At 40.5% G+C, this 25,934-nt stretch overlaps 1 protein-coding gene across 3 annotated transcripts in view; it reads right to left on the reverse strand.

Annotated features, from left to right (window-relative positions):
• LOC127442441 (CMP-N-acetylneuraminate-beta-1,4-galactoside alpha-2,3-sialyltransferase-like) overlaps nt 1–25,934 on the reverse strand; it is a 109,694-nt gene that overhangs the window by 6,297 nt on the left and 77,463 nt on the right. For all 3 annotated transcript variants that reach the window (XM_051700493.1, XM_051700492.1, XM_051700491.1), the window contains 2 exons: nt 15,743–15,889; nt 777–923 (listed from right to left, as the gene is read on the reverse strand). In XM_051700493.1, coding sequence (XP_051556453.1) covers nt 777–923; nt 15,743–15,889 — 294 coding nt within the window. The remainder of the gene's footprint in view (nt 1–776; nt 924–15,742; nt 15,890–25,934) is intronic.

Consider the following 25,934-nt stretch of genomic DNA (forward strand, 5'->3'; position numbering starts at 1 on the left):
TTAAGTATAATTTTAAGAAATGGCTTCTTCATAATCAACATTGTGAACATTAATGTTGCTCCCTCTATTATTACTATTAATAACTGTATTATTATTATTATTATTATTTAACCCATAACAATACCTTGTCTTTTTTTCTCTCTCTTTTTATATATATGTATTTATACTGTCTTTTTGTATAATATTATGTTTAATTGTATTTTACAGAGTTGTTTACAAGTTCTTGTTCTATTATTGTTGTTATTGTTTTTCTCTCTTGTTTCTTTTCTTTTCTCTAGTTTTAGGCCTAATAACATCTGGCAAAGGGACTACCAATGAAAACTAGCCTTCGGGCTAATTTGGGTAAATTTACATTCATGAATGTTGATTAATGTACACTGTCCCTTCTTGAAATAAAAAAAAAAATGGACAGCATGGACAGCTCTTTTTTATGAATGTGCTTTTACAGTCATGGTAAATATGGGCAGAGGGGAAATTTAAAAACATAACAACAGAGTTATCTTCATGAGAACTGGTATGAACAAAAAACAGGACAGCGAGAAGCCCAGGACATTCCACTCATGACGCTGTCATTGTAATTTGCCATAAATTGAACAAACAAGCAGACATAGGTCAAACAGGTCTGAGGAATGAGCTCACAGTTGGTTACAGTCCAAAATTATTTGTGCTTGCATTAACCAACCCTCCACCCCTCCCCATTTAGTCTTCCAAGAAGCTGAAAGATTTCAATTTTGAAGTTAATTTGACATTTCACCAAAAAAATGATACCTCCATACCTCTTTTATGGCAGACATTTTGACTGTTTCGTAGTAGTGCAAGGGTGCGTGAGGCTTGTTCATGTCATAGCCAAATCCAGCAACAGCAACCTCATCACAGTTATGCAGGGCCATAGTAATGGCGACGGTGCCCAGTGTTGGAATGTTCTATGAAAAGAACAGAAAAAGTTAATCATCATTGCTGTTCTCAGTTGAGAAAATGATGAAGCAAATTAAATGTTCTTTAGCATGCAAGTTGTTGACTGGACCACTGGCAAATGTTTATGTCCAGTGAACTGCACTGCCCTATACATTTATGAAGTAAGATTTTTGTTTTTAGTCAATGACTTCAGCCTTAATACAATATCTTGCACTTGTTTGTTAATAGTAACATGACCAAATACTGATGCAAATCATATTTTTCTGATAATAAACAAGGAAATTTTGTTTAATAGTGCATGAAACCCAAATGTTAACATGCCATAGGCACTCCAATCCAGTGTTTCCTGTAACACCATCAAATCTACAGCACAACAACAAAATAAATTATATTTTAGTTGTGAGTTTGAAGTCTGAATTGAATGCTATGAGAGAGAATGAGTATGTTCAAATAATATTAAGATAATAAATAGATGACATTAGGGATGTGCTACAGTGATTGTTTAATCATCCAAATACTGACTAGTCGATTAGTGGGGTCGACTACTTAACAATATTTTTTTAGTGGTGGTGGTTTTAATGGAAGACGCAATTCTCAAATAAATATAGACGCAACTTCTTGGAGACCGTTTTTGCGTGATGATAACTGCTGTGCTTAAAAGTGAATAATAGTCAGCACAATAAAACCCTCTGCAAGTAGTTTTGTCTCTTAAATTCCTTTAAGCACTGCTGCTGTTACAGCCATTAAAGCGCTTCATCAACAACACATTACAAGACAATTAAATTCTCTGCTGTGAGTAATGTTCCCGTATTTGTGAGGTGTTGTGTAGAGATTAAAGTCTTTTGCTGATTCTCTCTGACACTGCTTAAATACACAGTTGCAGTTAAAAAGGTAAAACTGCTTGATGTCATGAACTAGATGTGCGGCGCGTTCAGATGCAGTGTCTTTGCGCTCTCCTGCTCGATGCTTATTAGGCTATTTATTTGTTTTATAAATTTTTAGCACTGTGTTTAGCTTAACCTCTAATACGAATACTTTGTATAGTCGCACGGAATTACTTAACAACGGACTAAGCTGCGAACAACGAGGGTTGAGCAGCTTCTGTGACTTTGACAGCATTCCGAGGGAATTAGCCAGAACACCGGCAATTCCGTGGATTACCGGCCGGAAGATGACGACGGCGGTGCCGAGAGAGAAAACAAAAATGTGGTCGGTGTGCAGGGGTGCAGGCCAGACTTCGAATTGCTCCGCACAGGCCATCACTACCAAGTGTTTTCCTCACAAATGTTCGTTCGCTTATTAACAAAATGGACGAAATACGGCTGTGGCTTACTACACAAAGATCTTTATGGGACTGCTGTGTGCTGATTTTCTCAGAGACATAGCTCAGCGCACTGGTTTCTGACGGGGCTGTGGAATTACCGAATTATACATTGCATCACGCTGATCGTACAAAGGACTCCAGTAAGAGCAGAGGCGGGGGGCTCTGTATCTATATCAATAATGACTGGTGTACTAATCATACTGGAATAGAAAGTTATTGTTCACCTGAGCTGGAACATTTGCTGCTTAAATGTAGGCCGTTTTATCTGCCTCGGGAGTTCTCCGTTGTTATCATTATGGCCGTACACATCCCTCCGCAAGCAAATGCTAAGCAAGCACTAGCACTGCTGCACTCGGCCATTAGTAAACAGCAGGATGCTTATCCTGATGGTGCCTTCGTTGTTGCAGGGGACTTCAACCAGGTCAATCTAAAAATTTTATCAGCATGTACAGTGTCCTACCAGGGGTTCAAACATCCTGGATCAGGTGTACACAAATGTCAAAAACTCATACAGAATTTTTCCCAGTACACCCCTGGGGCACTCTGATCATCTTTCACTGTTTCTGACACCAGCATACAGACCTGTTATCCACAAAACGAAACCAGTAATAAAGATCATCAAAATATGGCCTGAAGAAGCCACCTCACAGCTTCAGGATTTTTTTGACAGAACTCTGTGGGAACTGTTTGCACAGCAAGCCACGTATGGCACAGATGCGAACTTAGAAGAGTACACAGAAACTGTGCTATTTTACATCAACAGCTGTGTGGACAGTGTAACAACACACAAGAAAATAAAGATGTTTCCAAATCAGAAGCCGTGGATGAACAAGGAAGTACAAAATCTTTTGAAAGCATGCAATAACGCTTTTAAATCTAGTGATATCACAGCATTCAAAGAAGCTAGGTCAAGCTTGAAGAAAGACATAAAAAATTCCAAAATTACCTATAGACAACGGGTAGAAAATAATTTCAACAGTGCTGACACTCGGAGTAGGTGGCAAGGCATCAGGACAATTACTGATTATAAGAGCAACTCTGTCTGTCCCCATGGTGATGTGGCACAGACTAACGAGCTTAACACATTTTTTGCTTGATTTGAAGTCGATAATATCATGACAAGTGCAATAATCCAAGCAGTAGAGACTGAACAGACACTTACACTAAGCACACACGAGGTACAGCGTACATTGTTGAGGATTAATCCACGGAAAGCTGCAGGTCCAGATGGGGTTCCAGGACGGGTTCTAAAAGACTGTGCTGGACAGTTAGCTTAAGTATTTATGAGAATCTTCAACCTGTCCCTAGCGCAGGCAAGAGTCCCCAAGTACATAAAGTAATCTATCATAGTACCAGTACCAAAGAAAACAAACATCAGCAATTTGAATGACTACTGTCCAGTTGCCCTCACTCCAATAATAATGAAGTGTTTTGAAAGACTAGTCCTTTCGCATATTAAGACTGTCATTCCTGCCTCTCTGGACTCACATCAGTTTGCTTATAGGGTCAACAGATCTACAGAGGATGCCATCGCTCTGACTATTCACACTGTCCTGTCACACTTGGACAGACAGGTCACATATGTGAGAATGTTATTTGTTGACTTTAGCTCTGCTTTTAATACTGTTATTCCCAATAAGCTCATTCTTAAACTTCATCATCTAGGACTCATCATTATGTAGCTGGGTCTTGAATTTCCTGTCGGAGCGTCCTCAGGTGGTGAGATTGGTTACACATCTGTCTTCCACCATAACTCTGAGCACTGGCACACCACAAGGATGTGTACTGAGTCCTATCCTCTATTCCCTTTTTTACATACGACTGTGTTCCTACACTTTCCAATAACATTATTGTAAAGTATGCAGATACAACAGTGATTGGGCTGATTTCTAACAACGATGAATCAGCCTACAGAGCGGAGGTACAGAACTTGCCAAGCTAGTGCTCAGAGAACAATCTGACCCTCAACACAGGAAAGACCAAGGAGCTAATTATCAACTTTGGAAGACCACAGAAGCCTGAATATGCGCCAGTCCTTATCAATGGAAATAGTGTGGAGAGAGTGTCCAGTTTCTGGGCACATATATCTCAGAGGACCTTACATGGTCGACAAATACTACTGCACTGATTAAGAAAGCACAGAAAGGACTGCTTTTCCTAAGGATGTTAAGGAAAGCTGGCCTGCCCCAACAGATGCTGATGACTTTCTATCAGTGCACTATAGAGAGCATTCTAACATACTGCATCTCTGTGTGGTTTTTCAGCTGCACAGCCAATGATAGGAAAGTGCTCCAGAGGGTTGTCCTGCGAGCACAGAAGATAATCGGAGTTGAACTGCCATCACTGGAAGACATCTACAGAACACACTGTCTGAAGAAAGTTATCAGCATCTACAAGGACCACACACACCCATGCCATCATGTTTGAACTACTTCCGTCTGGCAGGCGTTATAAAACATTTTATGCCCGTACTTCAAGACTGAGGAATAGCTTTATTCCCAGAACTATAAATGCTCTGAACCAAGCCACCAAGAACTCTCTGCCTTTTTAACTGTTTGTAGTCTTTTAAAACTGTTGGCATAATCAATGGAATTCACAGAGACTGTTATCCTGTCTGGAATGGTGTGGAATTGCCAAAACAGTTACAGGGGTACTGTCTGAACAATTAACACTGACATCGTTATATATTGTACAATTGTGTATACTGGGTATATTGCTGTTACTTTTGTCATTACATTTCCATATTGGATTGATTGCACACATTTAAATATTTATATATATAATCTTACTATTTCTTATTTTAAATTTTTATTTTTATTGTGCTACAGCATCTAGTAAGGAAGCTGCAAGTGTAATTTCGTTGTACGGGTGCAATGAGAGTTGTACATATACAATGACAATAAAGATTCAATTCAATTCAATATTATCTTGCAGTTCTGTGCTTTTGAATGTGCAGCGAGTATTGCCCTGAGACTCCCAAGCTCTCTGTTTACATTGAATGGCATCATTCTGCTTTCAGGATGCTCATAAGCTGTTTTGTGCCACTCTTTATTGGAGCCCTTCTTATTTCTTACTTTTCCTACTTTGATAGTTTTGTGCAATATGATGCTATAGTTATTTAGCCTTTTTATTTGTTGAATATCCATTAGTTACCATGTTAAAGTGCTACGCTTAACGTCTGTGTATCCCTTTGAAACGTGTCTGATCGGTGTCACGTGACCATAACGGAGCCTATATTATACATTATTATCCTTATTTAAACAAGTGACAGACTAGTCAATTATGAAAATGCATAGTTTTGCACATCCCTAGACAACCTGTCTTTCAAGATGTCAAGCACCGGTTTAACGTCCATATAGTGCATCCGGAGAGTATTCACAGCGCTTCACTTTTTCCACATTTTGTTATGTTACAGCCTTATTCCAAAATGGATTAATTTAATTATTTTCCTCAAAATTCTACAAACAATACCCCATAATGACAACGTGAAATACGTTTGTTTGAAATCTTTGCAAATTTATTAAAAATAAAAAACGAAAAAAAATCACATGTACACAAGTATTCACAGCCTTTGCCATGACACTCAAAATTGAGCTCAGGTGCATCCTGTTTCCACTGATCATCCATGAGATGTTTCTACAACTTGATTGGAGTCCACCTGTGGCAAATTCAGTTGATTGGACATGATTTGGAAAGGCACACACCTGTCTATATAAGGTCCCACAGTTAACAGTGCATGTCAGAGCACAAACCAAGCCATGAAGTCCAAGGAATTGTCTGTAGACCTCTGAGACAGGATTGTATCGAGGCACAGATCTGGGGAAGGGTACAGAAACATTTCTGCAGCATTGAAGGTCCCAATGAGCACAGTGGCCTCCATCATCTGTAAATGGAAGAAGTTTGGAACCACCAGGACTCTTCCTAGAGCTGGCCGCCTGGCCAAACTGAGCGATCGGGGGAGAAGGGCCTTTGTCAGGGAGGTGACCAAGAACCCGATCGTCACTCTGACAGAGCTCCAGCATTTCTCTGTAGAGAGAGGAGAACCTTCCAGAAGAACAACCATCTCTGCAGCACTCCACCAATCAGGCCTGTATGGTAGAGTGGCCAGACGGAAGCCACTCCTCAGTAAAAGGCACATGACAGCCCGCCTGGAGTTAGCCAAAAGGCACCTGAAGGACTCTCAGACCATGAGAAACAAAGACTGAACTCTTTGGCCTGAATGGCAAGCGTCATGTCTGGAGGAAACCAGGCACCGCTCATCACCTGGCCAATACCATCCCTACAGTGAAGCATGGTGGTGGCAACATCATGTTGTGGGGATGTTTTTCAGCAGCAGGAACTGGGAGACTAGTCAGGATCGAGGGAAAGATGAATGCAGCAATGTACAGAGACATCCTTGATGAAAACCTGCTCCAGAGCGCTCTGGACCTCAGACTGGGGCGAAGGTTCATCTTCCAACAGGACAACGACCCTAAGCACACAGCCAAGATAACAAAGGAGTGGCTACGGGACAATTCTGTGAATGTCCTTGAGTGGCCCACCCAGAGCCCAGACTTGAACCGGATTGAACATCTCTGGAGAGATCTGAAAATGGCTGTGCACTGACGCTCCCCATCCGACCTGATGGAGTTTGAGAGGTCCTGCAAAGAAGAATGGGAGAAACTGCCCAAAAATAGATGTGCCAAGCTTGTAGCATCATACTCAAAAAGACTTGAGGCTGTAATTGGTGCCAAAGGTGCTTCAACAAAGTATTGAGCAAAGGCTGTGAATACTTATGTACATACGTTTTTTTTATTTTTAATAAATTTGCAAAGATTTCAAACAAACTTCTTTCATGTTGTCATTATGGGGTATTGTTTGTAGAATTTTGAGGAAAATAATGAATTTAATCCATTTTGGAACAAGGCTGTAACATAACAAAATGTGGAAAAAGTGAAGCGCTGTGAATACTTTCCGGATGCACTGTATAACATGCATTGCAGATAGTGTTGCGAAAGCGTGAATTTCAAGTTTGCCAGGCAGAAAATTGGAAAGTGTGCACAGTAAACACGGAAAACATGCATTTGGAAGAGAGAACAATGTCCTGGAAATTTTTTATGATACATTAATTGCAGAAAGTATTAAGAGGACTTGTTTATGTTAAGGTCTAAGGTTCTTGGAATTGAATTTAGTCTGTGGATACTCAGATACCTAATGAGTAGCTTATATACAGTTCAAGTCAGAAGTTTACATACACCTTAGCCATTTAAATACATTTCTACATTTAACACATGTAAACACAGTTTTTCACAATTTCTGACATTTAATCGTAGAAAACATTCCCTGTCTTAGGTCAGTTAGGATCACTACTTTATTTTATGTCAGAATAGTAGTAGAGAGAATGATTTATTTCAGCTTTTATTTCTTTCATCACATTTCTAGTGGGTCAGAAGTTTACATACACTTTGTTAGTATTTGGTAGCATTGCCTTTCAATTGTTGAACTTGGGTCAAACGTTTTGGGTAGCCTTCCACAAGCTTCTCACAAGCTGCTGGAATTTTGGCCCATTCCTCCAGACAGAACTGATGTAACTGAGTCGGGTTTGTAGGCTTCCTTGCTCGCACACATCTTTTTCAGTTTTTATGGATTGAGCTTCACGGTAGGGATGGTGTTCTTCGGCTTGCAAGCCTCACCATTTTTCCTCCAAACATAACGATGGTCATTATGGCCAAACAGTTAAAATTTAGTTTCATCAGACCAGCGGACATTTCTCCAAAAAGAAAGATCTTTGTCCCCATGTGCACTTGCAAACTGTAGTCTGGCTATTTTATGGTGGTTTTGGAGCAGTGGCTTCTTCCTTGCTGAGCAGCCTTTCAGGTTATGTCGATGTAGGACTCGTTTTACTGTGGATATAGATACTTGTCTACCTGTTTCCTCCAGCATCTTCACAAGGTCCTTTGCTGTTGTTCTGGGATTGATTTGCACTTTTCGCACCAAACTACGTTCATATCTAGGAGACAGAATGCATCTCTTTCCTGAGCGATTATGATGGCTGCGTGGTCCCATGGTGTTTATATTGCATACTATTGTTTGTACAGATATACGTGGTACCTTCAGGCATTTGGAAATTGCTCCCAAGGATGAACCAGACTTGTGGAGGTCCACAATTGTTTTATCTGAGGTCTTGGCTGATTTCTTTTGATTTTCCCATGATGTCAAACAGAGGCACTGGGTTTGAAGGTAGGCCTTAAATACATCTACAGGTACACCTCCTATCAGAAGCTAATTGGCTAATTGCCTAAAGGCTTGACATCCTTTTCTGTAATTTTCCAAGCTAAATAAAGGCACAGTTAACTTAGTGTATATAAACCTCTGACCCACTGGAATTGTGATATAATCAATTAAAAGTGAAACAATCTGTCCGTAAACAATTGTTGGAAAAATTCCTCCTGTCATGCACAAAGTAGATGTCCTAAACGTCTTGCCAAAACTATAGTTTGCTAATATGAAATCTGTGGAGTGGCTAAAAAGTGAGTTTTAATGACTTCAACCTAAGTATTAATTAAGAAATTCATCAGAGCAGGAACTAAATTGACATCTGACTCGCTTGCTGATTGGATGTTTATATTACAAATGTGTAGTTAAAGATATAAATTCTAAAAAGCTTTTGTTGTAACCAAGGGTATTTTAATAATAAGTAAAAAAAAAAACAAAAAAAAAAAAACATGTTTACAGGACCAATTGTTTATCAAACATTTTCCAAAATCATAATCATGTACAAAACACAGGCTCTATCAGATCTAATAAAATTTCCCATCAAACGTCAGCATGTGTAAAACCACAAACAAGAATAAATAAGCAATCTTGCTGTGCAATATCTTAATCTATTTAACATAACTGCCTGTGGTCTGCTTTTTGGCCCAGCTGCTCCACAGGATCTAATTGACCCTCTCTCGAGTTTGCATGAGCCCTGGCTTAGTTCTAGCCCGCAGTTGTTAACTCGTCTTGAGCTGCGTGTGATTAACAATTTGCTTAAGCAGACCCCCACCCATGACACACCAATTTCAGGAGGCAGACCTTCACTTCCTCATCTCCCTGGGGGAGTCAACCATTCTAAATCATTAGCTTTTAGTGGCCTGGGGTTCTCTCTCACACACTCACTCACACACACACACACACACACACACACACACACACACACACACACACGTTGGTGCATCTATCCTTATGAGGACTCTCCACAGACATAATGATTTTTATACTGTATGAACTATAGATTCTATCCCCTAACCCTAACCCTCACAAAAAACTGCATTTTTACATTTTAAAAAAAACAATGTTTAGTATGTTTTTTAAGCGATTTGAATCATGGGGACACTAGAAATGTCCTCAAAAACCACATGTATTGCATAATACCCTTGTAATTACCAATTTGTAACCTAAAAAAATGTCCTTGTAAACCACCCAAACCCGCCCACACACACACACATTTAGTAGTAAGATTGGGACAGCATACCAAGCCCTAAGCAGGTGAGTGTTTGGGGTGCTCAAAGGGGAAGGATGTGTCAAAGTGTATCCCACATTGATCAGTACCGTATTGGACAGCTTCCCTCCTGTGCTGCCTCTTACCTACACAATTCTTAGGGGCCCGAGCTCTGCTCCACGTGCACTGCACATGTTCCACAATTCAAAGGAGGTCTGAGTTTCAGGAGGTGGTCAAGCAACCACAAATATGAGATGAGAGCTTCATCAAACTATGATGCTACTGCCCATCAAAAACAGGGTAAGCAAGTTTTTTTGTTAGAAAATGACTGGTACGTTTCCTGTTTTCCAATTTCCTGTAATGGATGTCTTGACTTCGAGTTCCCAGAAGTCAAGGTCTTTGTTAAAGCTGACATTTAAGGTCTAAGGCATGTCACTCACACTTCTTTTATGATGGTGCTGAAGGCCTACAATGTGTTGATCTCCCCACGGGCTATGGCACACCTTAACCAGGTCTGAATAAACTGTGTGTTTGCTACTGGGGTGGGTGTTTTCTGAGTGTGACCAGAGAGCAGACCACATGACACATTTCTGCACAAATGCTTGTCCAGGAACATTTGTGATGCATTTTACTGTTGGAATTAAGGATGTCAAACTGTATGCTTATAAGCCTCTTTAATTTATAATGACAGTTTTGTGCATGGATATCTGACTCAACCTGGCTAGAATTACACATAAAGCATTGCTTCGAGCTATTATATTGATGTTTAAAATAACTTAAGGTAGGCAATGGCACTATTAATCTCATCAATGAAAATACTGACTAAAATGTTAATTGACAAAGGGTTCTTTGATTTCATCAACAATAATGAAGACGAGATGAAAGACGCATCATGACAATAATTAAAGAAAGCATACTGCTGACAAAAATATGATGAGAAAAATAAAATACTGCAAGACATTAACAATACACTAGCAATGTTTATAGAGCAAGAAAGCATTTGTATACAAAGAATTGATTAAAATAATCCAGTCATAGTATATGTTGTGGATTTTCCCACTTGAGCTGAAAAATTTGAACACCGATAAACTGAACTGCTTTACAAATGGGTTAATTATCTCATTCAAACGAATCCTATTTATAATTTATTAAATTAATCAGATATACAGTGGTGGCCAAAAATTTGGAATAATGTACAGATTTTGCTCTTATGGAAAGAAATTGGTACTTTTATTCACCAAAGTGGCATTCAACAGATCACAATGTGTCAGTCATATACAATATAATCAGGTCATTAATAAACTGAAAAAATACTATTACAATTTGAAATTTTAAACTACTTCAAAGAGTTCTCATCAAAAAATCCTCCACGTGCAGCAATGACAGCTTTGCAGATCCATGGTATTCTAGATGTCAGTTTGACCAGACACTCAGGTGACATTTCAGCCTACATTTGCTGTGGCACTTGCATAGATAATACTGTCCTGTCGGGCACTTCTCATGCACCTTACAGTCTAGCTGATCCCACAAAAGCTCAATGGGTTTAAGATCCATACCACTCTTTTCCAATTATCTGTTGTCCAATGTCTGTGTTTCTTTGCCCACTCTAACTTTTTGTTTTTGTTTTTCTGCTTCAAAAGTGTCTTTTTCTTTGCAATTCTTCCCATAGGGCCTGCACCCCTGAGTCTTCTCTTTACTGTTGTACATGAAACTGGTGTTGAGCAGGTAGAATTTAATGAAGCGGTCAGCTGAGGACATGTGAGGCATCTATTTCTCACATGTCCTCTGATGTACTTATCCTTTTGTTTAGTTGTACATCTGGCCTTCCACATCTCTTTCTGACCTTGGTAGAGCCAGTTGTCCTTTGTCTTTGAAGACTGCAGTGTACAAATTTGTATGAAATCTTCAGTTTTTTTCCCCCATCGCAGTCAGCGGTAATGACCACAGAGCGTACCTCGTTGTTTTCAGCACTATCTTCCAAAGTGAATAATCCCCAAAGGATGTTGCTGCATTTGGCCATGAAGGCCATTCCTCACCGGGTATCAGCGCCCATACCTGTCACGGTAAATGAGCCAGCGGCCATGCCTGCCACGGTAAACGAGCCAGCACCCATGCATGCCACGGTAAATGAACTGACGCCCAAGCCTGCCACGGTTAATGAGCCAGAGACAACACCTGTAGCCTCGACCATCCCAGAGCCAACGCCTGTAGCCTCGACCGTCCCAGAGCCAACGCCTGTAGACTCGACCGTCCCAGAGCCAACGCCTGTAGACTCGACCCTCCCAGAGCCAACTCCTGTAGCCTCGAACGTCCCAGAGCCAACATCAACGCCTGTAGCCTCGACCGTCCCAGAGCCAACGCCTGCCACGGCCAACGAACCAACCCCTGTCATTCCCATGTCATTGCCAATGCTCATGACCACGGAGGTCGTTCCCCAGTCAGTACCAGTGCTCACGACCACAGAGGCCGTTCCCTTGTCACTACCAGTGCTCACCACCACAGAGGCCGTTCCCTTGTCACTACCAGTGCTCATGACCACTTAGGTCGTTCCCTTGTCACTACCAGTGCTCATGACCACTGAGGTTGTTCCCTTGTCACTACCAGTGCTCACGACTACAGAGGTTTTTCCCTTTTCACTGCCAATGCTCACGACCACGGAGGTTGTTCCCCAGTCAGTGCTCATGACCACAGAGGTCGTTCCCCATTCAGTGCCAGTATTCACGACTATTAATGTCGTTCCCTTGTCACTGCCAATGCTCACGACCACAGAGGTTGTTCCCCAGTCACTACCAGTGCTCACGACCACAGAGGTCGTTCCCCAGTCGCTGCCAGCATTCCTGACCATGACGACTCCACCCTCGGAGTCTTCAACGGCTTCGCTCCTCGAGTCTTCCATGGCTCCACCTTCCATGGCTCCACCTTCCATGGTTCTGCTCCTTGAGCCTCCCAAGGCTCCTTGCTTCAAGTCTTCCAAGGCTTTGCCCCTCGAGCCTTCCATGGCTCCACCTTCCATGGCTCCACCTTCCATGGTTCTGCTCCTCGAGCCTCCCACAGCTCCTTGTTCCAAGCCTTCCACGGCTCCTTGCTCCAAGCCTCCCATGGCTCCTTGCTTCAAGTCTTCCATGCCTTCGCCCCTCGAGCCTTCCACGGCTCTGCCTTCCATGGCTCTACCTTCCATGGTTCTGCTCCTCGAGCCTCCCACAGCTCCTTGCTTCAAGTCTTCCAAGGCTTCGCCCCTCGAGCCTTCCATGGTTCTGCTCCTCGAGCCTCCCATGGCTCCTTGTTCCAAGCTATCCACGGCTCATTGCTGGCTGAGTCATCGATGGGTGGAGCCATGGGAGGTGGAGCCAGGAGATGCCCAAGGGGCGGAGAAAAGCTAGGCGGAGCTCCGCCTTCCCTGGCTCCACTCTTCGAACCTCCCATGGCTCCGCCCCACGAGCCACCCATGGCTCTGCCTACCTTGGCTCCACCCCTCTGGCATCTCCTGGCTCCGCCTCCCATGACTCTGCCCATCAAACCCCTACTGGCTCCGCCAAGCATTCCTCGGCTCTGCCCTCGGAGTCTTCCTCAGCTCTGCCCTCAACCCCAGAAACTCCACCTCCTATGACTCAGCCAGCTCCTACTCCTGTTGTTCTGCCTCCTGAACCTATCCCTGCCCTGTGGCCATCCCCCAGGCCTCCTGAACCTGTCCCTGCCCTGTGGTCACCTCACAGGCCTCCTGATCTTGAATGCCCCGGTCCTCACCCTAGGGGGAGACCTAAGAGAAATAGTGCTCCCGGAGTGAGCCTTTTGGGGGAGGGTTCTGTCATGAACTCCGTTTCCCAGCAAGCAACGCAGCCTCCAAACATGGCCACCCAGACTCCAATTCCCACAACACAATGCAACGCTCTCAATCACCGGACTTCTGATTACACACACCTGCATGCAATTTCAGACCCTTTATAAGAGACTTTCAGCCACAGTCACACTGTGAAGTATACGTTCTATTCCCTTGTGTTTAACGTTGCCAAGCCTTCATAGTCTGCCTGATCCCTTGTTAAAGTACCTTTGCCTGTTCTGACCATGAGTTTACTTCTAGCCCTGTTAAGTTTGTTTGTCGATTGCCTGATCTTCTGCCTGTACTCACTGTTGGATTTTGCCTGTCGTCTTTATTGGTTTGTTGCCTAAACTTCATTAAACTGCCATACTGCAAGTAGGAGCACAATACGACGATATTTGAACAAAAATGAGCTGCATGGTCGAGTTGCCAGAAAGAAGCCAATGCCACAAAAAAGCCCGGTTACAAAATGCCCGACAACACCTTGACACGCCTCAAAGCTTCTGGCACACTGTAATTTGGAGTGACGAGACCAAAATAGAGCTTTCTGGTCACACCATAAGCGCTATGTTTGGAGAGGGGTCAACAAGTATTGTGCTCCTTGAAACAATCACACCGTCTTTTTCCAGAGCAGCCTGTATTTCTCCTGAGGTTACCTGTGGGTTTTTCCTTGTATCCTGAACAATTCTTCTGGCAGTTGTGGCTGAAATCTTTCTTGGTCTACCTGACCTTGGCTTGGTATCAAGAGATCCCCGAATTTTCACTTCTTAATAAGTGATTGAACAGTACTGACTGGCATTTTCAAGGCTTTGGATATCTTTTTATATCCTTTTCCATCTTTATACATTTCCATTACCTTGTTACGCAGGTCTTTTGACAGTTCTTTTCTGCTCCCCATGGCTCAGTATCTAGCCTGCTCAGTGCATCCACGTGAGAGCTAACAAACTCATTGACTATTTATACACAGACACTAATTGCAATTTAAAAAGCCACAGGTGTGGGAAATTAACCTTTAATTGCCATTTAAACCTGTGTGTGTGTCACCTTGTGTGTCTGTAACAAGGCCAAACACTCAAGGGTATGTAAACTTTTGATCAGGGCCATTTGGGTGATTTCTGTTATCATTATGATTTAAAAAGGAGCCAAACAACTATGTGATAATAAATGGCTTTATATGATCACTATCCTTAAATAAAAGATGATCAGTCATATTTTCAAAATCAATGCCAAAATTTCACAATTTCTGCCAGGGTATGCAAACTTTTGAGCACAACTGTATATTTGTTAAGATTGTTTATTTTTAATAAACTTTAACATATAGTAATACATTTTAAAATCAAAACTTGTGTATTTTAACATGAATGCACTATGAACCAACATGAACTAACAATGAATTATTTTATTTTTATTAACTAGCATTAAAAAGATTATAAAATGCTGTAAAAAAAAAAAAACATATTGTTCATTGTTAGTTCATGATACCTAATGCATTAACTAATATAAACAAATAGAACCTTATTGTAAAGTGTTACTATAACTTCTAAAAAGTAGTTAATACTTGGGTATATTCATTATATCCTATTATTTCAGGAGCTCAGGCTTTTATGTTGTTACTATAGATAAATCTTTCATCTTTAATGTGTTTGATACATGTTGGTCTGTTACAGTTTAACATGTTTTTGTCATTTTGCCCACTAATGAATACTAAAATATGCTATTTTTGTTGACTAAAATTATTCAATATTTAATGATGAAATTACTTAAATGACTAAATTTAAAGGACATTTTGGTCAAAAGACAAAAATTATAAATGAAATTAAATACTGTAAAAAAATAAAATAAAAATGGCACTTGATAGGAAGGTTTTAAAATACTGCTTTTGTTTGGACAAAATTAATGGTATAAGCACTAACCACCCATTGGATTAGTCATGCTGTCTTTGACCTATGGTGATCTCTATGATAATTACAGGCTAATTCAGGAAACATGTGCCTAAGGCTTCCTGTGACCTCTATTTACATAAAATTGACTTAAGACATTGCCTGCCATTTTTGGTTCAATAACACCTAACAGGCCAACAACTTTCCTCTCAGAGCTACACATTCTAGCTTTGTCAAATTCTCTTGAAGATTTGTAGTTCTGTGTTTAATGTAAACAGCATTTTGAAATGTATGTAAACAAAGGATGTTAGGTGCAATCTATACTGCATAAACACAATGCTTACCCCTTTACCCATGAGGCCATTGTTCTGTGGAAGGCCAATAAACTGGAAGGCAGCCTCCTGTATGAAGTAAGGGTTGAGGATCCGTATCTCTGAGGGTTCCCGGGGCACGTAACGCGCTACAGACTTCCAAAAGCCCTCGGTTTTTTGCTAGAAAAAAGGAAGAATGAAAAGGGAGAGCAATTATAGCACAGAATAAACTACTCAGCACATTCTAGTTTGATCACAAAAAGTAAACTTGTCATAAAAAATGCATATAATATTTCTATCATCTCACAGCAGATCAAGGGTGCAGATCTCAAATGCGAAGAAATATTATTTTCCATAGTCATGAGTTCAGGCACAAAGCCTGTTAAGGTGTCATCACTGCATACTGATAGCACTGAGAAAAATAACCAGGGGAGGTAATGTAGACGGCTTTCATTAAAATTGAAGTAGGGTGTCCAGTTTGGACAAGCCCACAGGAAGTGGACAAATAAAATCCTGACCTCCTCGAGTGTTCAGGGAGCAGCTGCCCCCAGCTTCTCCCATACCAATTACTCAGGAGACTTGCCGAGCACCACAGCTCAGCAATTATTCAATCTGCAACCTGGCATTGAGATCATCATGTATTAGTGTCACGACTAGATGAGTTCTGCAAAGCCATGGCAGCACTGCTGGAAAACAGCCAGCCAGGTCAGCGGACTTAATGGGAGTCACCTGTTCAAATAAGCAGACTCTTCCTTTGATATAGCCCAACAATAGGAGCAGCTATTGAGCTGGGCGAATGGCTTTGAACCAGTTTTGGAGGCCCCGCGCCCACAACAAGCCATGGCAAGAAAACATCTCTCCTGTCAACAGTGGGTTTTCACTTAACAGAAGCCGAAAGTCTGAGGGGAATGCCACCACCACAAGCAGGTGTAAACAGGAGAAAACTCGACAACAACAGTAAATCTACTGGTACATATCAACGAAACCACTGACAAACTATACATACTGGATACCTTGCCAAGCTGAAGCACGGCTCCTTCCAGAACGTAATGGCAGATTCACAAGCTATTCTAGAGTATGAGTAAGCACACAGGGAATGCGCTGGCATCTGAAATATGAATAAGTCCTTGATTGATTCTTTTACAATCACTTAGCAAAAGTGAGGATATCTCTGTAAGCCTTGTACATACCTTCCTCTAGACAAGGGAATCTTTCAGAGATGGTAGGAGGGAAATAGCCATTTCATTCTTAAAGGACATGTCTAATACAGTACAGAAGTTAATCTCAAAAGTTACATAACCAAGCAGAATTACTACAGAAAGAGTGAGACAATTCCTGGCCCAATGGTAATAATGATGTTGAAACCTTAAGGATAAATCTTTCATCAATATCACTCAGTGTATAGAAAGTAGGGATAGGTCTGGATAGTCAGTTAGTTGATTAGTGATGTTGACAAGTTTGACTAGATTTATGTTTTTGTTTATATTTTTTTGTGGCAAAGCTTTAAAGGGGATGAATTAAGAGATGCAACAAAAAAAAGACATCAAGGTCTGGTAGACGTTTCACAAGCCTAATTATTCAGGGCTCTCTTAAGACTAGTCGTTCAGACAACCCAGTGACTAGTTGATTACTCCAAATCCTTTCAAATAATGGTATATTGATTTTTTCTTTTTTTTTTTTGTCTCAATGTATGTTCAACTGAGTAAAAGTTGTGTGTATACAAAATTAACTTCACATTAAGGTCAACATTGATTGAAACTTCAAAGCACATAGTGAGATGATTTCAAATCATCTGAACAAGCCCAACTTGAGAGCTAATCTAGTGACAGACAAGTTAAGCCTGTACTCATGCCCAGTTCTTTAATTGATTTAAAAAAAATATATATATATAAATATTTTATATATATGTTATATTGTTTCCAAAGTTTTTATTTTATTTGAGGAGGTTTTGCAACATTTATTTAAAGCACAGACAATCAAAGACATAGCACTATTGTTGATGTCTTCACCATTGGTTCTGCCTGGCTTTCCTCTAGACCCCTCACTGGCATTCCACTGGGGATTTACAGCCCAGAGACTGAGAGAGAAGAGAAAGAAAAAGTGAGTGAGAGACACCCTAACTGATCATCTCTCCAAGCCCTCAAAACCACAAGTCATCTGCAGCGCCGCCACACTCTTGTCAAACAGGACAGCCCCTGTAACTGATCCATCCAATAAAGCAGCAGGTGAGAGAGGCCTCTCAATTCCCGGGCGTAGCTTCAGCACACTCTTAACAAGCTTCCAGCATTGCAGCCGAGTGTTTAATCACTCCATAAAAATCACAGGCCACATTACCAGCCTCTCCCTCCATTAGCCGCTGGAAACAAGAGGTCAGGGTGTGTGTTCAGCAGTGACTGGGAAAACCTGCTCCTGACTGCAGATGTTTTGTGTGAAGAATCTTCCCGGGAACACTTTTTTTGCTTTCTGGGAAAACACTGGAGCCTGATAATTTTGCATTGCATAGGCAACAACAGCTTTTGTAAAGCCTAAAGGCTGGCTTGCAAAATTCAACTGGCAGATATGCTACAAAGACACACCTCTTGCAAATTTACTTTTTAAAATTTGGATTCGGTTATGTCAGAAAGTGGCTAGCATCCCTCACAAAAGAGTTATCAAGCTGAATCACAGTGGCATTTACTAACGATTACTGGTTACGATTGATGTTGATATGTCAGACATTATAGACAACTGCTGGATCACAATTCTGTTGTAACATTTTTATGAAATGTGGCATTTTAAACCAAACTATTCATAAAAATAAATAAAAAATCATCTCATGGTTCGCTACAGAGCCATTGATGTTATATGCAGTCTTTTAGAGTATCTGTAATTTAAACACTTGTTCTTGATGGAACAGAGATTTTGTTTGTCAAACATGTTTGAATGTTTTTGTTTTTAACATTAATACATGGAAAAAAATACTTTTGGAAAATGAAATGCTGGATGAAATGTTTAAATATGTATTTAAGAGTGCGAGCTTCGAAGGAAGAATATGTAATAGTTGATGCTATTTGCAATGAAGTGTGAAACCCAGTGTGAAAGAAATTTGGTTGTTCGGCTTTGACATCAATGTAAACATTTATAATTTCTCCCATATGCTAAACTTATGGCTTGGAGAGCAAGGAAAGGCAACAAATATAAAAGCCAAACTTCATTATAAAGAATCCTACAAGCCAAAACATAATGCACGATGAGAGGAGAAATCTGGTGTCTTGAAAGGGCTCATTTGAAAGGAGTTAAAGAAAGGGTGGTTAAAAATAGCATACTGCTGATCAACCAGCATGGAGAAAGTGATTTAGATCAAGGGATTTCGGGACAGTTGTTTAGAAGGTACACAGCCTAAAGATTAGATTTTCACAATAAACAAATCTGTGCTGCAAACAGAGATCCCTTCCAAAACCTATCGAACCATATTTCAGAGATTAAAATAAATTTCCTCTGCATTCCAAACATGGGAAACTTTAGCCACATAATTTTACGTTTAATCCTATAAGAAGGGGGAAAAACTCAAGATACTTGCTTTGATCAAGTTTACACCTGACATGGTCATATTTGATGGTCGGGAGAAATTTCTCAACAGACACTTCCTTTCAAAAATGATCTGCAACGAAACCTTATCTCGTTGTTTTAAATGGACTCTTCATGCAAAACGGGAATAGAAGGGCAACCAAAGATGCACGCCACAGGGTGATCACAGAGGTTGTCAATGGACCATTCCACAGGTGCTCACAAGGAAAAAAATAGCCAAGGGCTTCTTTGTATTTTGTGAAAAAAAAGTAGCTGTGCTCCTAAAAACACTCACAATCTCTTGCAGCTTTTCTGCTGAAGAAATCTCTCAAGATACTGCACGCACAGTACAATCAGAAGAAAACGTGCACTATTTTGAAACAGTTTCCTGCTTACCTTTAGGCTTATATTTAAAAGGTCAATAAACCTGGGAGATATACTTTTAAAGTGAAATGATCTGTTTTTTTATGGTGTGTGCTCTAGCTGACTGAGCTGCAATCAAAGCCTGACTTCTAGAGGCGCAGGCACATGGTCAGACAGCTGTTGTTCCTGCTGCCCCTGTTGCCATGCTCAGAATGCCAATAAACATTTCAAGCAGGATGACAAATTTGCAACTGCAGCTTGGCTGTGACATATCAACATGCAAATTAATACCACAACAGCCAGGCAGAGCTAGAGCTAAAGCCAGATAAGAGGAATAAACCTGCATGGGCATGATTCATATGAACTTCAGTGTGTGTATGAAGCTCTGACGGTTTATTCTGAGGGCCCCTACAGAAATGGGCATGTTTTGTGGAGAACTCATCCAGAGCAGGCCAGGTTCATGTAATCTAGATCCTGTTGCTCTTGACTGGGTCAGAAATTCAAACTTCACAGCATACTCCGATGGCATTCCTTTTGTTATCAGGAATCTGAAGTATTTGCTCATTTTCTTCTTCATTGTCCTGGTTCTGACCCCTCTTTGCCTTGATTGCCATGGCTATCTACTTACCAGACTCACTGGGGTTATCCTGAGTACAAGATTCGTGCCTTTACACTTTATAAGAATGAAAACATGACAATGGTGTCAATGGACATCTCTCAGGGGCAGATTCACTAAACAGTTTTGCACTTATTCACTTACCACTTTTGCACATGATATTTCAGCACAAAAACCAGCAACATATTCACTAACCACCGGCAATCTATTTTAGCAGGCGCAATCAGCACTGAACTGCGCTGTGTATTCAATATTTAAATGAAGTCACTGTCATTCCTTTCCATGCAAACATTCCTCCTTTCTTTGTAAATAAGGCTAGTTTTAAATTGCGCTTCATTCACAAAAATTACTTGCCACAATTTAGACTGCACTATTACTGCAAATGAAAGTAGGCAGCAAAATTAGTTTTATTTAAAAGAGATGTTTATGAACATTTTTAACCAATCATATCAGCAGTAATTAATCAAATAATGATCAAATGATGGAGAAGCCCGTTATAACCTGGTACATATTCAGATGTGCAGTGTAGTCAAGCGCACTTTCGGCGTGTTTAAGAGATGATTTAGATGTCTGGATCACAGTGACGATGTACAGTCCAGGCAGGGTGAGTCAAATACGATGTTCTGCAGCATCCTCTGCTATATAGTGCTCAGAATCGGCCCGCAAGATCAGAAATGCTAGTGCAAATTGCATTCAGCACCGATTTTGTGGCTGCATTTGCACCGTTGCCTGATCTGCATAAATCCTTTAGTGAAAAAGAAGTGATTTTACCAGCCGCATTTCATTCTTAGTGAATTCCCCCCTCAGTCCTTGGAAAAAGCTTGTTGGTAGAAGGCAGACAAAAGGCAAATAGGGTGTTTTGAGATGAACTTTGTTAGGTAAAAGAAAGAAAAATAGCATAGTTGGTTACCAGCATATATTGTGTTTTGAATGCTGGTCCAAAGTATGGGATGCTGTGCTGGTGCTCCAACAAGGCTTTTTACTAGCTTAACAAGGAAGACTTCCTTGGTCAACCAGCACTGCCAGAAAAAAAAACATTTTGTTCAAACAGCTTCACCAGCACCAGTTTTGTGGCTCTGCTGGTCTACCTGCTAAAGCAGCACTAAACCAGAACTAGCAAAAAACAGCAGCACTAAACCAGAACTAGCAAAAAACAGCTTAGACCAGCATGAGAATTTCACACACCATTGCACTTGTGTATATGGCTGTGTGACAATAAATGTGATTTGATTTGATTTGATTTAAGCTGGTATTTTTTGCAGGGATATCAGCAGACTGGTTAGAGGGTTAGTCTAGCTCTTTGTTCCTGAGTTTATTTTACTTCTTCATTACCTTAATGTACTATACCTGAGTAGTCATAAAAAGCTAGACTCTCCATGTTAGGATGATTTAGAGGATGAAAGCCTGGTTGCTGGCACGTTCAGTTTGCAAACATCCACATGCCCCCTCGTCAACCCCTGGCTTGAATCCCCATTGGGTCAGAGGGAGAGACAACACCTGCTTCAAACTCCAAAAACAGACAGGTTTCTAAATAAACAAAGCTACAAAGGGCCTGAAAATGCTGACTCTCAAACAAGATACAAAAAGATCTAAAGGGCTGACTCTCAATAATCAAAAGACAAACTGACACAAAATTTCAAAGGCATTTAAAAGAATAAAACATGTTTCACAGAACCTGTTGGGAGAGGATTGCACTTCTAAAAAAAGACATGTAAAATTAAAGCCACAATGGAATTCAGTGACTTTTTTCTTCTTTGGTCTGTTACAGTTCGTAAATCCACTGTGAGTCACCTTTCCTGGAGATTTCTGGAGTAAACAAAGGCACACTCTCTGTCTCCGCATCAACAGAAATAAACAGTCATAAAAATATTTTTTTTTGGCGTACAAATAAATCTAATTAAGGTGAAACCACAAAATACAGGCAACGGTTTGCTATGCAATATGCCACCACATGGAAAGTGCTTTCCTACTAACCAAATGCAGGAGTATTTAATAAGTGACACGTTCTGGCCTTGCCCTTACCATGTAAGGCTGAAATAATTAGGGATTAGGACATATGGAAAAAGGAAGTGATGGGTAAATACAATCAGACAGGCAGGCAAAGGATTACCTGGTAAATGCTATTCTAAATGAAAATAATTATCGTGGGAGCCACATGCTCTCTGTGACCTCCAGGACTCGTTAATTCAGTTCCCTCTCATCACAGCCTATATGATGGCTGGCCCACTGCCAATTTTTAAGTCAGGCTCCTTCTTCTGTTTTTATATTAGTGACCTCTGAGTTTTTAATCCATTTCAATGACTAAAATAAGTTAAAAGCAAGAGCAAAGTCTCACACATTTATGGGGAAGCCTTAAGTTTCAACACGTCTTAGCTGTATTGACTGGTTAATGTTAAAGGAATGTTCAAAACAAATTAAGCTTGATGACAACAGGAAATAATTTTGACTTGTTTCTTAATTTGCAAATACATGCAGAAATCATTTTTAATGTAATGCACTTACAATGGAAGTCTAAAGGCCAAAGTATACCTTGGCTGTCCGTGCTGTTGATCGCTCCACGCACTGTATGCCTGACGCAAATTTCATAATCAGCACAGTCCGTGTAGCCAGACCGTGCACGGCCCAGATTTTCTCAACCTGCAGATGTGGGTTTTGTCTGTGCACATCGCCACCGCATGTGCTAACCATTTACTGTACTAAAAGAGTATCACAAAGTAGTTGTAGTGTGTATGCTTCAAATACATTTCGTATTCATTCGCGGTCAGGATAATCCCAGGATAAACGAAAAACTAAACAAAAAACACTGCTTTGAAAGTACAGCCACAACAGAGCGCAACAGTCTGAAAAAAAAATCCCATTCATTTCTTCATAGGGGAACTGATTTTTAATGATAACTTAAAATGAACTGCGCCTCGTGGTTCTGTCGCAAAGAGGCACAGAGTCTATACAGTGGTAAGAAAAAGTATGTGAACCCTTTGGAGTCATAAACTGTGATCTCATCTTCATCAAAGTCACTAGTATAGACTAACACAAAGTGCTTAATAACAACACACAAACAATTATAATCTTTCATGTCTTTATTGAACACATCCCATTAAACATTCACAGCGCTATGGAGAAAGTAAGTGAAACTTTGGATTTAATAACTGGTCGATCCTCCTTTGGCAGCAATAGCCTCAACCAAACAATTCCAGTAGCTGCGCATTAGACCTGTACAATGTTTAGAAGGAATTTTGGACCATTCTTCCTTACAGAATTGCTTCAGCTCAGCCATATTCTTAGGATGTCTAGTGTGAACGGCTCTCTTGAGGTCATTCCACAGCATCTCTTTTGGGTTAAGGTCTGGGCTCTGACTGGGCCACTCCAAAAGGTGGATTTTCTTTTTTTGAAGCAATTTTGTAGTGGATTTACTTCGATGTTTAGGGTAATTGTCCTGCTGCTTCTCTCGATGACAGCCCCAAATCATGATGCTCCCTCAACCGTACTTCACCACTGGGATAATGTTGGTATGTGGTGCCCTTTTTACACCATACGTAGTGCTGCATGTTCTTCCTAAAAAATTCAGTCTTAGTTTCATCAATCCACAAAACATTTTTCCAGTGGTGTTGTGGAGTGTCAATGTGGTCTTTGGCAAACTTCAGGCATGCAGCAATGTTTTTGTTGGAAAGCAGCAGCGTCCTTCATGTTGTCCTGCCATGAACACCATACCTGTTTCATGTTTTCCGTATAATAGACTCTTGAACAGAGAATTTAACTAGTTCCACGTCAGCAGATGCTTCTTGTGAATAGCAAACTCAAAATGTTTAAGTGCCTTTTCAAAGTAGCTCTAACCCACAACTCCAATCTCGTTTCATTAATTGGATGCCAGGTTTGCCAACTTCTGACTCTAATTAGCTTTTGTTGACTTCATTAGCCTAGGGGTTCACATACTTTTTCCAAACTACACTGTGAATGTTTGAATGATGTATTCAATATGTATCATTAGTTAAAACAGATTGTGTTTGTTCATTATTGTAACTTAGATGAAGATCAAACCAGATTTTTAGACAAATTTATACATAAATGCAGGTAATTCCAAAGGGTCCACATAAATCTCATTCACACTGGGCTCTGATCCCAGGATATTGGGGGGATCAATGTCGGGAAGCCTTGTGTGTGAATACATGCCGGTCCCGGAATGCCCGAAAATTTGATCCCGGGATCAGACCCTAGTAACATTGCCAAGATCAATTTCGGGACACGTCTGTGTGAACAAAAGCAGAACCGATAGCGTGAAGCGTGTGTATCGTAGTGATTAGTGGTTGACTGATATATAGCCGGGGCTGATAAATCGTCCGATATTTAGAATTTTTTAATAATCAGCATCGGTCAATACATTTTCCTGTTTGGCTAATTTGTTTCTTGAGGGCTCTGAGAATCACCTGCTTGCATGTGAAGCGACTGAGACATTTAAATGACCAGTCACGGTTCAATTTGTTTTTACATGCCGTCATGTTACTACAATAATAGACCGGTGTGCAACACAGTCTCATTTAAACGGTCCGCATATCAGAGCAGCAGCATATGCGTTTGAGCTCATTATGTTAAAGTGCTCACCTGTTACATTCTCCCTCTCTCACCTCAACAGTTCCCTGTAACATTTAACTGTCTTGTCTAATGATAAAAAGGCAAATACCGATAAAAATAATATCATATACCGTCTGCAAATATGCACATATCTCGTTTAAACAGATGTAATAAACCAACCTCACACAACTTCAGCAGATCCAACATCCTGTGGAGCGCTCATATATCTTCCTCTGAAGCACGTATTCTAACAGTCACTCCTCAACAGATCCCTGTTACTTTTAACTTTCGTTTCTTATGATAAAAGGCAAATATCAATAAAACTTACCCTCTGCAAATATGCAGATATCTCGTTTAAACAGATGTAATTCACGAACCTCACGAAAATCCAGCGTTTTCTTCTCGTCGAGTGTTCATCTACAGAAATATCTTCCTCTGTAGTGCATATTCTATCAGTTAGAATCAAATTTCAGTATCAGGATCAAAAGTTCCTCTGATTCACAAATCATTACGGTTACTCCGTGACAATCCAAACAGGCAGTCTGTCAGGGGATCCGCACGAGTGCGTGAGTGCAACTTCAAAGTAAAAGCGCTTCACTTTGCACTGTATGTACAATATTTTTGATTCGGTATATTTTGAGAAAATGCGATTGCTTATGTGAAAATGCCATCCATGGTTGCTGGACTACTGTGTGTGCTGTTATTTCCTTCTTCCTAATATATTAACAATTTCTTCATGGGGAAAATAAACTACTAAAATTTGATGATCAAACAGTAATCAGAAGAAACTGCTATCTACCATTTAAATACAGTATTACTTTTTACAAAGTAAACGTTTTGTGTGAAATTGAGAAAATATAGTCTTAAATAAGAGTTTATGCATTGTAACAGTCACATGCCTGTCACATGGCATATTATATTGTTGTTGGGGGTTATGCTCAACCTAGCCACTAGGGGTCTCAGTTAGCACTCCAGATTTGTATAAATACTAGTAGTAGTAGAAGTCGTCAGATTCAGTTTGATTGCCTCATGCTGTTTTCTACACGAAATCCTTGTTTGAGAAACTTTGGTTTGCTGCTCAAATTAAGGATTTTTTGTTCTTGGATTATATTCTGAGAACGCTGATACCTTTGA

The sequence above is a fragment of the Myxocyprinus asiaticus genome, chromosome 6 (assembly GCF_019703515.2).
Source record: "Myxocyprinus asiaticus isolate MX2 ecotype Aquarium Trade chromosome 6, UBuf_Myxa_2, whole genome shotgun sequence".
Classification (NCBI taxonomy): Eukaryota; Metazoa; Chordata; class Actinopteri; order Cypriniformes; family Catostomidae; genus Myxocyprinus; species Myxocyprinus asiaticus.